Source organism: Nerophis lumbriciformis, linkage group LG02, assembly GCF_033978685.3.
Source record: "Nerophis lumbriciformis linkage group LG02, RoL_Nlum_v2.1, whole genome shotgun sequence".
NCBI lineage: Eukaryota > Metazoa > Chordata > Actinopteri > Syngnathiformes > Syngnathidae > Nerophis > Nerophis lumbriciformis.
Window position 1 is genome coordinate 11,636,100 of NC_084549.2, and position 15,863 is coordinate 11,651,962.

At 40.8% G+C, this 15,863-nt stretch overlaps 1 protein-coding gene across 1 annotated transcript; it reads right to left on the reverse strand.

Annotated features, from left to right (window-relative positions):
* Positions 1-17: 17 nt before the first annotated feature.
* On the reverse strand, positions 18-15,782 carry eif4ebp2 (eukaryotic translation initiation factor 4E binding protein 2). Its single transcript, XM_061938156.2, has 3 exons — positions 15,639-15,782; positions 5,610-5,789; positions 18-5,536 (listed from the first exon to the last, which is right to left on the reverse strand). Exons 1-3 carry the CDS (start codon positions 15,769-15,771, stop codon positions 5,505-5,507), a joined length of 345 nt encoding a protein of 114 aa, XP_061794140.1. The 5' UTR covers positions 15,772-15,782; the 3' UTR covers positions 18-5,504.
* Positions 15,783-15,863: the final 81 nt, after the last annotated feature.

Here is a 15,863-nt window from a genome sequence, read left to right on the forward strand (position 1 = left end):
CAAAAGACTGAGGAAGAAACTGAAAAACCAATAGAGAAGGCAGGGAGAAGACAACAAACATAACAAAAAACATTCTCACCAAAATAATAAAGAGTACTGCACAATCATGTTTTTTTGTTTGTTACAGAACTTTATTGATCTTGTCGCAACAGCGTCCACTGGCATTTTGTTTTTGGGTGTTTCATGAAAAATAAAGTTTAATCAGAACAGAAAGTTACAATAAGCATGTTCCAAATCTTGTTTTTTTTATATATTTATTTATCGTACAATGTTAAGCCCTCATTGTCCAACCAAACTGACTTGAAATACATTTTCACTCCAGAATTTTAGGACAGTAAACAAAAAAAAGATACATTTAAAATAGGGGTGAATTGTTGTAAATAAATAAAACAATCACTCAATTTATGTGGGTTGCTCATCCGTGACACTGTTCTTTCAAACTCCACACCCGCTTAAGGAAAAAGAACAAAAAAAAAAAAAAAAGTAATCCTGTTTTTTTTTTTTGCTCAGTTGCTGAATACAATGTCCAACGTTTACAGTGAAAAAATAAACATCTGTTTGCAGTAGTACAAATCAATGGCCTGTAGGTTTTATGTACTGCATTGCATTTAAGTAAGGCGTGGGCACACTTACGCGACACGTTAAAAATGTCAAATAAAATACGGCCGTTACAGTAGAAATAATTAAGGACACTGGGGACAGATTTGCAGATGGCACCATTTGAGTGACCCTTCTCACAAATCACTTCTAAAGCCAAACAAGACCCTCGTTACAGTAAGATGCATTTTTTTTTAAATTCAAGAAAATCAAACGCATACAACATTTCTAGATCATTTCAAGTCTTCCAAAGACAAACCTTCGCCCAAAACGAACAATGGGCTGTCTTTTCACAGGTCTAAATATTCAAGTAAAGTTGGGAGTAGGGATGTCCCGATCCGATATTTGGATCGGATCAGCAGCCGATATTTGCAAAAAAAATGCGTATTGGCAAGGCATGGGAAAATGCCGATCCAGATCCAGTTGAAAAAAAACTCCGGTCCGTGTTTTCCAACGCACCGATTTAAATAATGCATTCCACTTTTCTGCTGCTCCCTAATTTCCGTTCCGCATTTTCCAGCACACCTTCAACACATCCACAGGTCTGTGGATTCTCACGCAGTTGCTTTTAGCTGCTGGCATTACACGACAGGCTCTTTTCACTCTTTCCTGTCTCCCTCTTACAGACAGCAAGCGCACCTTCTTACACACATCACTTACTGTCACGTCATACGTCACATACGTATACGTCCTCTCCCAGCAGAGAGCGAGGTAGCAGCATGGCTAACGTTAGCTGTGATGCTAGCGCAGCCGCTAAGGTGCGCACTGCTCAAGCGTCCTCTGCGCACGGCAAATCTATGCCACGCACAAAATCAAATAAAAAAATAAGCGCATAACAATTTTCGACACACGGACACGACAGAGAAAACAGTTTTCGTCATCATTGTTCAAATATTGTAAGCGTCTCGGTGCCACACGTCCACACCATCAAAATGCCGAGGCAAACATTTCCAGATCAACACCGTATGAAAAAAATAGTGATTTTTTTTAGTTGTGATTTCCCTCTCTGCATGACAATTTAAAAGTAGCATATATTAATGCAGTATGAAGAAGAATGTTTTAATGTAGACACATAGAATCATCATACTGCTGTGATTATATGCATCAAGTGTTCATTCAAGGCTAAGGCAAAATATCGAGATATATATCGTGTATCGCAATATGGCCTTAAAATATCGCAATATTAAAAAAAGGCCATATCGCCCAGCCCTAGTTCAATGATGCCATTTCTGTTTGTCATGTATAATTTTGTCTATTTTGTGTTTATCCTTGAATAAACAGGTCAGTTTCTTGTTACCAACCATTGTGTATTATTCAAACTCCCCTAATTCAGCTGGCTAGTTGTTATCAAGAGTACTAAAACCCTTTTCAACATGATTCTGACAACTAAGTAGGCTAAATAACTTTAATACGTGCTCGGATAGGCCAGTATCGGTCAGTATCGGTATCGGTCAGTATCGGTATCGGATCGGAAGTGCAAAAACAATATCGGATCGGATCGGAAGTGCAAAAACCTGGATCGGGACATCCCTAGTTGGGAGTGGCAAAAATGGCATGTTAATGTGTTTATTGTCTTTCTTACATAATTATTTGTTTGTGGAAATTATCTCTTAAACAGTTATTTCACCCAAAAAAGTGACCAACTTTCAATATTTCTTAGCTAAGCTTCCTCATTTTGCTCATCTTTTAAATGCACCCAAACTTTCAAAATAAATCTGGAGGAAGCAGAGATATGAATTTATCCTGGCAGGGGATTATTATAATTCCCACCATTTAGGGCCGGGGGATCCAATTTTTTCTTCCCCTAAGGGCCACATAGATTACATTTATTGGTGTATTTCAATAGATCAAAAATCAATCTAGTGTTTGTTAAATATGGGTTAAGCAATTAAATACAGAACAAGCCAAACGTTTGGACACACCTTCTCATTTCAATGCGTTTTCTTCATTTTCATGACTCTGGGCAAATTAAGGCCCGTTGAGCTTTTCAATCTGGCCCGCCGGACATTCCTAAATAATTGTTTTAGATGTTTAAGATGTAAAGTGTAGCTGCCACTATGATGTGCAGTGATGTTTTCTAATGACCGTGGGTCTTCAACTATACTAAGTCTTTCAATGCTTGGAATCTGCATGATATAGTAGTTACTATAGTCATCTAATTAGTTACTATGGTCATCTAATTAGTTACTTTGGTCACTATAAGATATCTCAGATTGTAGGTGGGGTTTTTTTTTTACCCTTCGTGTTCATATTTCACTAAGTTTTTTGCAGTTTGGTTGCATTTTGGTTGATTGTAAAATATGTTGTCAATATTCAGTGTTTTATCCTTCATAGTTAATATTGTAAATCCCACATTCTTTTTTTTCATGTACATTCTGGGTGTCTCATTCCGTAAAAAAATGTCAAATTCCATTCCGTTTTTTAAGGCGGTCTGTCATAACGTTTTTAGCTTTCAATCATTATTGTGAGGTTTTGTATTAGTGGTCCTAAAAATAGATGTACCGGCCCCCAGACACACTTTTTTTTATCTAAATCTGGCCCCCCGAGTCAAATAATTGCGCAGGCCTGATTTACATTGTAGATTGTCACTGAAGGCATAAAAACTACGACACCTGTGAGGTGAAAAACCTCTTCAAGCTCATTGAAAGAATGCCAAAACAGTCATCAGAGCAAAGGGTGGTTATTTTGAAGAAACTCGAATAAAAAACATGTTTTCAGTTGTATCCCTTTTTTTTGTTAAAGTACATAACTCCACATGTGTTCATTCATAGTTTTGATGCCTTCAGTGACAATCTACAATGTAAATAGTCATGAAAATAAAGAAAACCCATTGAATGAGAAGGTGTATATTGGAAGAAAAAATTCAGCTTTGTGGTATAAGTAACAAAAGTACCCTCTTTTTTTACCCTATTATGGATATTATTCAAATATGAGAAATACACACCACCATTGTGTGATGTCCTGCATTAAAGGAAAGCCTATTCTGTCAGTTGTACAGGTCGTCTGCCAATTTTTCTTTGCTATAGGCCAGTGCAGACTGTGTTTAATTTTATGTCATTTACAATCTACGAATGGACTCCTTGCAGACTCCTGATTTAGGGACAATTTAGCTAGCTGCCTTCAATAACAGTGGAGAAACTCGTCAGAATAAACACAGAATTTGTCATAATAAATGGCAAAGGGTTTGCGTTAATAAATAGTGGAATGGCATGAAAGTGCTGACTAATAGGAAAATACGCATCCTTGAAACCATCGTGGAGCTTTTCAAGTACCGTATTTTTTGGACTATAAGTCGCAGTTTTTTTCATAGTTTGGCCGGGGGTGTGACTTATGTGTGAAATTGTTAACACATTACCGTAAAATATCAAATAATATTATTTAGCTCATTCACGTAAGAGACTAGACCAGGGTTCGGCAACCCGCGGCTCGGCTCTTTAGCGCCGCCCTGGTGGCTCTCTGGAGCTTTTTCAAAAATGTATGAAAAATGGAAAAAGATGAGGGGAAACAAATATATTTTTTGTTTAAATATGGTTTCTGTAGGAGGACAAACATGACACAAACCTCCCTAATTGTTATAAAGCACACTGTTTATATTAAACATGCTTCTCTGATTCGAGTATTTGGCGAGCGCCGTTTTGTCCTACTAATTTTGGCGGTCCTTGAACTCACTGTAGTTTGTTTACATGTACAACTTTCTCCGACTTTCGGGGACGTGTTTTATGCCACTTCTTTTTCTGTCTCATTTTGTCCACCAAACTTTTAACGTTGTGCATGAGTGCACAGAGGTGAGTTTTGTTGATGTTATTGACTTGTGTGGAGTGCTAATCAGACATATTTGGTCACTGCATGACTGCAAGCTAATCGATGCTAACATGCTATTTAGGCTAGCTATATGTACATATTGCTTCATTATGCCTCATTTGTAGCTATATTTGAGGTACGGTAATTTAGTTTCCTTTAAGTCTTCTTAATTCAATTTATATCTCATGACACACTATCTGTATGTAATATGGCTTTTAATTTTTTGCGGCTCCAGACGGATTTGTTTTTGTATTTTTGGTCCAATATGGCTCTTTCAACATTTTGGGTTGCCGACCCCTGGACTAGACATATAAGATTTCATGGGATTTAGCGATTAGGAGTGACAGATTGTTTGGTAAACGTATAGCATGTTCTATATGTTATAGTTATTTGAATGACTCTTACCATAATATGTTACGTTAACATACCAGGCACGTTCTCAGTTGGTTATTTATGCCTCATATAACGTACACTTATTCAGCCTGTTGTTCACTATTCTTTATTTATTTTAAATTGCCATGTCTATTCTTGGTGTTGGCTTTTATCAAATACATTTCCCCCAAAAATGCGACTTATATATGTTTTTTTCCTTCTTTATTCTGCATTTTCGGCCGGTGCGACTTATACTCCGGAGCGACTTATACTGCGAAAAATACGGTACTTCCAATATCCGCAAAAAGGGGGACGAAAATAAATTATATGCTTTTCAACAACAAAAATCCGAACTTAAAGGCCAAAATAACATTGAAAAAAACCAGCCACTTCCGACCAAGAGTATGGGTTTGAGGGAGTGCTCCGCTAAAGATCCACAGCCAGTAATGTGTGCACGATAAGCTCCATTGTTGTGTGGTGCTTGAATAGTATAGCAGCTATGGATATAGATTCAAAGAAACCCAGTTTCCATTACCAGTACGCACTGAATCCCCGTAAAAGAAACATTTACATCCAACTGCAAGGAGGCGGAGAGCGAAAAAAGATGGCTGCCATGAGGGCTCAACAACATTGGTTTTCTAATAAGCCAAGCCACTGGCACATGCCAGGTCATTTACTTTTGTTTTTTCTTGTGTTTTTGTTGTTGTTTTTCTTGCCAGTGCAGGAGCAGTCTGTTAGATGTCCATTTCAAACTGAGCGTCTTCACCTGGGACACAAAAGGGGAAAAAGAGCATGGGTAAGCAAATGGAGGATTCTTTCAGTGACAGCGTGGAAGCTACCGGTGGCAGGCTTCCCGTCGTGGTTGTTGACGTGGTTGTTGGCTTCGTTCTTCCGGTTCTCGTTGAGCGTGTTTTGGCTGGTCACTCCGGGGATGACAGGCAGGTGGACCGGCGGGGTTTGGGCTATGGGCGAGTTGCGCATGTCCAGCAAGAACTTTCGGTCGTAGATGATCCGCGTTCCTGTAACGAGGGAACACATCCGCTGTTGGTCGCTCATTCGTTTAAGGTCACGGGTGAGTTGGAAACCTGGGGTAACTAACTTTTGTAAATAAATAAAAAACATACAGTATTTTCCGGACTATAAGGCACACTTAAAATCTTCTTTTTTTTACCCTCAAAACTCGACAGTGCGTCTAATGTAAGGAATAAGTTTGGTTGTGCTTACCCACCTCGAAGCTATTTTATTTGGTACATGGTGTAATGATAAGTGTGACCAGTGGATGGCAGTCAAACATAAGCGACAAGTGTAGGCTGCACTATGATGGCAATATGACTCAAGTAAACTGGGTTCTATGAACACAGATACAACTGTATCTACGACGGATACTGCAATACAAAATAATCTCTCTCTTTTTGATGAAATAACATTAGAGGAACTATTACGGCGTGTAAGTGGGATAAAACAAACAACATGTTTACTTGACCCACTTCCTGGGAAACTTATCAAGGAGCTTTTTGTATTATTAGGTCCATCAGTGCTAAATATTATAAACTTATCACTTTCCTCTGGCACTGTTCCCCTAGCATTCAAGAAAGCGGTTATTCATCCTCTGCTCAAAAGACCTAACCTTGATCCTGACCTTATGGTAAACTACCGACCGGTGTCCCACCTTCCCTTTATTTCGAGACAGCCCTCGCAAAAATGACTAATGATCTACTGCTAACGATGGATTGTGATGCGTCATCTATGTTGCTGCTTCTTGATCTTAGCGCTGCTTTCGATACCGTCGATCATAATATTTTATTAGAGCGTATCAAAACACGTATTGGTATGTCAGACTTAGCTTTGTCGTGGTTTAACTCTTATCTTACTGACAGGATGCAGTGCGTCTCCCATAATAATGTGACCTCGGACTATGTTAAGGTAACGTGCGGAGTTCCTCAGGGTTCGGTTCTTGGCCCTGCACTCTTTAGTATTTACATGCTGCCGCTAGGCGACATCATACGCAAATACGGTGTTAGCTTTCATTGTTATGCTGATGACACCCAACTCTACATGCCCCTAAAGCTGACCAACACGCCGGATTGTAGTCAGCTGGAGCCGTGTCTTAATGAAATTAAACAATGGATGTCCGCTAACTTCTTGCAACTCAACGCCAAGAAAACGGAAATGCTGATTATCGGTCCTGCTAAACACCGACATTTATTTAATAATACCACCTTAACATTTGACAACCAAACAATTACACAAGGCGAATCAGTAAAGAATCTGGGTATTATCTTCGACCCAACTCTCTCGTTTGAATCACACATTAAGAGTGTTACTAAAACGGCCTTCTTTCATCTCCGTAATATCGCTAAAATTCGTTCTATTTTATCCACTAGCGACGCTGAGATCATTATTCATGCGTTCGTTACGTCTCGTCTCGACTACTGTAACGTATTATTTTCGGGTCTCCCTATGTCTAGCATTAAAAGATTACAGTTGGTACAAAATGCGGCTGCTAGACTTTTGACTAGAACAAGAAAGTTTGATCATATTACGCCTATACTGGCTCACCTGCACTGGCTTCCTGTGCACTTAAGATGTGACTTTAAGGTTTTACTACTTACGTATAAAATACTACACGGTCTAGCTCCGTCCTATCTTGTCGATTGTATTGTACCATATGTCCCGGCAAGAAATCTGCGTTCAAAGAACTCTGGCTTATTAGTGATTCCCAGAGCCCAAAAAAAGTCTGCGGGCTATAGAGCGTTTTCTATTCGGGCTCCAGTACTCTGGAATGCCCTCCCGGTAACAGTTAGAGATGCTACCTCAGTAGAAGCATTTAAGTCCCATCTTAAAACTCATTTGTATACTCTAGCCTTTAAATAGCCCCCCTTTTGGACCAGTTGATCTGCCGTTTCTTTTCTTTTCTCCTCTGCTTCCCTCTTCCTTGTGGGGGGGGGGGCACAGGTCCGGTGGCCATGGATGAAGTGCTGGCTGTCCAGAGTCGGGACCCGGGGTGGACCGCTCGCCTGTGCATCGGCTGGGAACATCTCTGCGCTGCTGACCCGTCTCCGCTCGGGATGGTGTCCTGCTGGCCCCACTATGGACTGGACTCTTACTATTATGTTGGATCCACTATGGACTGGACTCTCACAATATTATGTCAGACCCACTCGACATCCATTGCATTCGGTCTCCCCTAGGGGGGGGGGGGGGGTTACCCACATATGCGGTCCTCTCCAAGGTTTCTCATAGTCATTTTACATCGACGTCCCACTGGGGTGAGTTTTTCCTTGCCCTTATGTGGGCTTTTTACCGAGGATGTCGTTGTGGCTTGTGCAGCCCTTTGAGACACTTGTGATTTAGGGCTATATAAATAAACATTGATTGATTAATTGATAAACAACACCAACATTGTATATGTTCCATTGAAAATATAGAACATTACACACGGTGCTCAAAAATGTATCAAAATGTTTTAGTACGACTTTGGTAAGCTATGAAGCCGCACCACTTGATGGATTGTACTGTGCTTCAACATAGGAGTATTATTATGGTGTGTGTATAAGGTAAGACATATTATCTGGCGTTTTGTTTCGCAAAATTATATCAAAAATGCTTCTTAAGGTTTACAATCACGTGACTATCAATTTCTGGTCAAATACACTTGCTTTGTTTGAATGTATCAACATGTAACAATATTCTATAATTATATTGCAGTTTACGTTTAAAAAAATCAATGCGCTACATTTCAATTGATTTTTTATATTTCAATAATAAAGATGGTAAAAGCTTGAAATCTGTATAAAAGGTAACTGGCTAAAAGTTACAATCCTTAATATTTAAAACAAAAAGCAAATAATTATTGAAACAACAGTGGTCGATGATCCAAAAAAAAATGCTTGATAGATTAACCCCTTGTGCACTGTATTGTGTTCAAGAGGTTCTAATAGATTTAAACTTTTGTGAATCTTGTAGTTTGATGGATCATCTCATAAATAATAGTCATAGTTGTGTCATTTTGTTTGATCCTAAATGCATATATTTATTAAAATCCCCAAATATATATAAAGTAAGCTGAAAATGTATGAGCACATTTCTCCCTTTGCTGACCTGCATGCTTGTCAGAGCACTTTTCAACCCCAAAATCAGATTCATAGATGCTTCTCACAAGTTGCTACAGCACAGTAACAGGTATAGTCATTAAAAAAAAATCAGGAACCTGTTACAGATAAAAGCTGACAAACAGGTCAGCAAAATTCCCTGACAGAAGACCTTTATTACAGCCATGACAACGTTGCACTGTACTACCCGTATTCACCTTTTAACCTGGCTGTACTCCAGTAAAATAGGTGCATACAGAATATAATACTTCATTAATGTACTTCGTAAAGGTGCCTTTTTAGCCACAATTTTAACAAAATGTCACCAGTTAGTAGGCATAATAGGAAGGGTGTGCAAACTTTTTTCCAATAAAATTGACAGATGAAGGGACACTATGACACTTGTGCATTAAAGTTGCTAAAACCAGTGTTATGTAGGTCAATATAGGCTAAATTATCTGAACAAAACAAAACAAAACATTTAAAACACTTCCTTGTGATCTAGATCAGTGTTTTTCAACCTTTTTTTGAGCCGAGGCACATTTTTTGCGTTGAAAAAATGCGGAGGCACACCACCAGCAGAAATCATTAAAAAACAAAACTCAGTTGACAGTAAAAAGTCGTTGTTGCAATTGTTGGATATGAATTTAAAACATAACCAAGCATGCATCAATATAGCTCTTGTCTCAAAGTAGGTGTACTGTCACCACCTGTCACATCACGCCGTGACTTATTTTGAGGTTTTTTTGCTGTTTTCCTGTGTGTAGTGTTTTAGTTCTTGTCTTACGCTCCTATTTTGGTGGCTTTTTCTCTTTTTTTGGTATTTTCCTGTAGCAGTTTCATGTCTTCCGTTCAGCGATATTTCCCGCATCTACTTTGTTTTAGCAATCAAGAATATTTCAGTTGTTTTTTTCTTTTTCTTTGTGGGGACATTGTTGATTGTCATGTCATGTTCGGATGTACATTGTGGACGCTGTCTTTGCTCAACACACTGTAAGTCTTTGCTGTCGTCCAGCATTCTGTTTTTGTTTACTTTGTAGCCGGTTCAGTTTCTAGTTTTGTTCCTTAAGCTTTAATTGGTTTTAGCATTAGATACCTTTTCATCTGCATACTGCCTCCCACTGTCGTCTGCATATTGGGATCACGACATACCATGTTCCGACATCTACAAAGCAATTACCGGTAGCTACCGGCTGCCAACTACTGATATGGAAGAGCATAACATTGTTACTCTGCCAAGCTCTAGACAGCACCGACACTCAACAACGGCACATTATTTGCAGACTATAATTACTTGTTTGTAAAACACGTTTTTACCCCAAGTAGGTGAAATTAGATAATCTGCTCCCACGGCACACCAGACTGTATCTGGTTGTGGTCAACCACGGCACACTAGTGTACCGTGGTTGAAAAACACTGATCTACATAACATTTAACAGAGGTTCTTGGGTCAAAATGTTGCATTGATTATGTTTTACAGACCATCTTCAAGCTGCTTTTTGCCTATCTCTTCAGGTTGCGCCGTTTTGTTGTAGTCTTTAGCGCTTCCATTGCGAGTCTACTGATAGACATCAGTTAGAAGTGAGAGCTATAGGCTACTTTGTATTCGAAAGTATTAGTCCGCGTGGAGAAACCGGAAATTCGAGTGGAGATGCGGTACAGGGGACAAGGCAACGAAGCTGGCGTTGAGCTGGGTTTGCCAGAGATTGGCTTTGCGGAGTCGTCCGCATGAGAGACGAGCGTGTTCGCTACCGAGCTTAAAGGCAAGGCTATCAACCTGATAGCAGCACTGCTCTTGAGGTCGTCAGGTAGTGAGGTTTACCAGCGTACACATGGCCCAGCCACACTTGGCTGGTGTCCTTTACACTTGTGCCGGACACTTTCGGTCTCCTTGGACGGATCATCAACCGGATATTGGTAACCTGCTGGGGATTTCATTGCAAAGAAACAAGCTCAGGGCTCCCACTAATTCATTATTATAGTGAGTTGTATTTTTCATGCACTTATTTTTGCTGTATTTATCTGGCACAAGTGGAAACCTAGTGGTTAGAGTGTCCGCCCTGAGATCGGTAGGTCGTGAGTTCAAACTAGGGATGTCCCGATCCAATATTTGGATCGGATCGGCCGCCGATATTTGCCAAAAAATGCGTATCGGCAAGGCAAGGGAAAATGCCGATCTAGATCCAGTTTAAAAAAAAACTCCGGTCCGTGTTTTCCAACGCACCGATTTAAATAATACATTCCACTTTTCTGCTGCGCCCTAGTTTCCGTTCCGCATTTTCCAGCACACCTTCAATACATCCACAGGACAGGTCTGTGGATTCTCACGCAGTTGCTTTTAGCTGCTGGCATTACACGACAGGCTCTTCTCACTCTTTCCTGTGTCTCCCTCTCACAGACAGCGAGCGCACCTTCTTACACACGTCACATACTGTCACGACATACGTCACATACTGTCACGTCATACGTCACATACGTATACGTCCTCCCCGAGCAGAGAGGTAGCAGCATGGCTAACGTTAGCTGTGATGCTAGCGCAGCCGTGTGACCAACGTTTCCTCTAAGGTGCGCGCCTGCGCAATTGCGCACTCGCTCTGCTTAAGCGTCCTCTGCGCACGGCAAATCTATGCCACGCACAAAATCAAATAAAAAAATAAGCGCATAACAATTTTCGACACGACACGGACACGACAGAGAAAACAGTTTTCGTCATCATTGTTCAAATATTGTAATGTCTGTCGAGACGCTTATCTCCATTCGGTGTCACACGTCCACACCATCAAAATGCCGAGGCAAACATTTCCACATCAACACCGTATGAAAAAATTAGTGATTTTTTTAGTTGTGATTTCCTTCTCTGCATGAAAGTTTAAAAGTAGCATATATTAATGCAGTATGAAGAAGAATGTTTTAATGTAGACATGCAAGCCTTGAAAGAAAATGTTGAAAATCAAGACTACATTTCCTGCAAATGGGTGCATTTCTACCCTATATTTTAACTTTAGATTTATTCTCATATCAAACTCTTTTGGCTGTCTTTTTGACACTTACATCCGGCGCCCCCCTCCACACCCTGGATTGTAAATAATGTAAATAATTCAATGTGATTATCTTGTGTGATGACTGTATTATGATGATAGTATATATCTGATAGTATATATCTGTATCATGAATCAATTTAAGTGGAACCCGACTTAAACAAGTTGAAAAACTTATTGGGGTGTTACCATTTAGTGGTCAATTGTACGGGATATGTACTTCACTGTGCAACCTACTAATAAAAGTCTCAATCAATCAATCAAAACACATAGAATCATCATACTGCTGTGATTATATGCATCAAGTGTTCATTCAAGGCTAAGGCAAAATATCGAGATACATATCGTGTATCGCAATATGGCCTTAAAATATCTCAATATTAAAAAAAGGCCATATCGCCCAGCCCTAGTTCAATGATGCCATTTCTGTTTGTCATGTATAATTTTGTCTATTTTGTGTTTATCCTTGAATAAACAGGTCAGTTTCTTGTTACCAACCATTGTGTATTATTCAAACTCCCCTAATTCAGCTGGCTAGTTGTTATCAAGAGTACTAAAACCCTTTTCAACATGATTCTGACAACTAAGTAGGCTAAATAACTTTAAACTTTAATACATGCTCGGATAGGCCAGTATCGGTATCAGTCAGTATCGGTATCGGATCGGAAGTGCAAAAACAATATCGGTATCGGATCGGAAGTGCAAAAACCTGGATCGGGACATCCCTAGTTCAAACCCCTGCCGAGTCATACCAAAGACTATAAAAATGGGACCCATTACCTCCCTGCTTGGCACTCAGCATCAAGGGTTGGAATTGGGGGTTAACTCATCAAAAATGATTCCTGGGTGCGGCCACTGCTGCACACCCTCACCTCCCAGGGGGTGAGGGTGACGGGTCAAATGCAGAGGATAATCTCACCACACCTAGTGTGTGTGTGTGACAATCACTGGTACTTTAACTTGAACTTTTAAAGCCGGTCCCTAACAATAATGCCTACATTAAACCGGTCTGTGGTGCAAAAAAGGTTGGGGACCACTGCTTTAAACGATGGTTTAGTGTGGCTGACATGGGGTTTAGGCTAAATAATGATTTGTTTAAGGAGTTATCCGGCTTAATGTAGACAGGTCCTGAGCCTTCGTACGAGCCAGTCTGCCCCACAACAAGAGGTTTGAGAAAAAGAAGGAGATTGTTTACTACAATGTCGGACTTGCGCAAAGCTCTTCGGGTCTGTTCCTGTCTCTGGCCGCCCTGCCCCTCACCCCAGCACACGATGGCGTGGAACACCGCAGAGGCCAGGTATGTGGGTGTTGAAATGGTGTTTTGTTGTGTTGTTTGTCTAAGCATGGTGCAATCTTATGTGCAGAAAATGTATTATTTCCATCCATCCATTTTCTTCCGCTTATCCGAGTTCGGGTCGCGGGGGCAGCAGCCTGAGCAGAGAAGCCCAGACTTCCCTCACCCCAGCCACTTTGTTCAGCTCCTCCCGGGGGATCCCGAGGCGTTCCCAGGCCAGTCGGGAGACATAGTCTTCCCAACGTGTCCTGGGTCTTCCCGTTAGCCTGCTACCGGTCGGACGTGCCCTAAACACCTCACTAGGGAGGCGTTCGGGTGGCATGCTGACCAGATACCCAAACCACCTCATCTGGCTCCTCTCGATGTGGAACAGCAGCGGCTTTACTTGGAGCTCCCCTCGGATGACAGAGCTTATCACCCAATCTCTAAGGGAGAGCTATTTCGTCCGCTTGTACCCGTGATCTTGTTCTTCCGGTCATAACCCAAAGCTCATGAGCATAGGTGAGGATGGGAACGTAGATCAACCGGTAAATTGTGACCTTTGCCTTCCGGCTCAGCTCCTTTTTTGATTGATTGATTGAAACTTTTATTAGTAGATTGCACAGTACAGTACATATTCCGTACAATTGATTAATTAGGTTGGGTTGCTTTCAACATACTTCAGTCAGCAACAATTATATAATCTGAGAAATGGACATTGTAACAGTGTAAATCTGACTTGGTAGGATATGTACAGCGAGAAGTGACCATAGTGAGCTCAGAAAGCATAAGCACAAAGCATAAGAACAAGTATATACATTTGATTATTTACAATCCCCGGGAGGTGAGATGTGGTGGGGGAGGGGGTTAGGCTAGGGTTGGAGCTGCCTGGAGGTGTTCTTTTAGTGAGGTTTTGAAGGAGGATAGAGATGCACTTTCTTTTACACCTGTTGGGAGTGCATTCCATATTGATGTGGCATAGAAGGAGAACGACTTAAGACCTTTGTTAGATCGGAATCTGGGTTTGAGTAAAACAACTTGCACTGAGCCTAGTCTATAAAATCCGCTACACCTCCCTGATACCGAAGTACATGTCAAACTACTTCCTTAACGTAAATGACCGCCATAACCACAACACCAGGGGGAGTTCCACAAACCACGTTAAACCCAGATTCCGATCTAACAAAGGTCTAAACTCATTCTCCTTCTATGCCACATCACTATGGAATGCACTCCCAACAGGTGTAAAAGAAAGTGCATCGCTATCCTCCTTCAAAACAGCACTAAAACAACACCTCCAGGCAACTTCAACCCTTGACTAACACCCTCCCCCTTCCACATCACACCTCCCCGGATTGTAAATAACCAAATGTAAATAATCAAATGTATTTCTAATGTATATACTTGTTCTTATGCTGTCTGAACTCACTATGTTCTCTGCTCGCTGTACATATCCTACCAAGTCAGACCTACACTGTTTCAATGCCCATTTCTCTGATGATGCAATTGTTGATGACTGAAGTGCTGTTATCAACCAAACCCTCCACATCCCACCCCCCGGATTGTAAATAATGTAAATAATTCAATGTATATACTCTGATGATTAACTTGTGTGATAACTGTATTATGATGATAGTATATATTTGTAGCTTGAATTGATTAACGTGGACCCCGACTTAAACAAGTTGAAAAACGTATTCGGGTGTTACCATTTAGTGGTCAATTGTACGGAATATGTACTGAACTGTGCAATCTACTAATAAAAGTTTCAATCAATCAATCAATCAAAAAAGATGTGGTTTTTGGAGCTCCCCCTGGTGTTGTGGTTATGGCGGTCATTTAGGTTCTGGAAGTAGTTAGACGTGTACTTCGGTATCAGGGAGGTGTAGCGGATTTTATAGACCAGGCTCAGTGCAAGTTGTTTTACTCTGTCCTCCACCCTGAGCCAGCCCAATTTGGAGAAGTGGGTAGGAGTGAGGTGTGATCTGGGGTGGAGGTCTAGAAGTAACCTGACTTCTTCACCATGTATTATATATTGCTCCATTTTTGTTTTTTTCGTTGTGTTTTACTTTTGAAGCTGTGTAGGAATGGCACCGCTGAAGTGGCAACTGGTTGCATCAGCTCTGTGTGTGCTCTTTTAAAGCCTTTTATCACCATGTGTTCTTTCACATTTCCCTCTTGTTTGTTTTTTTTTACCTATTTTTTGTGTCTGTATTGCAACCACATAATTTCCACATTGTGGGATAAATTGCAAACACAGTTAATTTATAAACGAAAAGATGATTTGGATAGCGGAAACGTCAGATTTTCTGCATTGCAAACGAGCCAATCAGAGAGCAGAGCGCTGTGAGTGGGCGTGGCTTACATTTGTTTTTGTTTTGAACAGTATGACAAGGCAGCTGAAGGCCAGGATTATGGCAACAGCAGCATTAATTGTGAGGGTTCGTTCTCAATGATGACACTTACCTCCAGGAGTGGTAGAGAATAAAGTGCCTCCAGGAGTGGTACAGTAGTCATGAGGTAGCTGCGTTGAATCGTTGATCAACACCGTCCTGGTCGGGATGGCCCTGCTCTCGCTTAGCTGACGACTAGTCGACATTTTTTCTTCGGCGCCTCTTCGGTGACAATTTCGGCTGCTGCGGAAACTTGGGGTTGTTTTTTTTTATCTCCCGACGGACGGTGGACACCCGG

Coding starts and splice junctions, on each gene's coding strand:
- eif4ebp2 (XM_061938156.2), bottom strand. CDS start 15,771: ATGTCGACTAGTCGTCAGCTAAGCGAGAGCAGGGCCATCCCGACCAGG. Junction 5,790..15,638: donor ATTCTCTACCACTCCTGGAG/GTAAGTGTCATC, acceptor CCCTCGTTACAG/GAACGCGGATCATCTACGAC. Junction 5,537..5,609: donor CGACGGGAAGCCTGCCACCG/GTAGCTTCCACG, acceptor TTTGTGTCCCAG/GTGAAGACGCTCAGTTTGAA.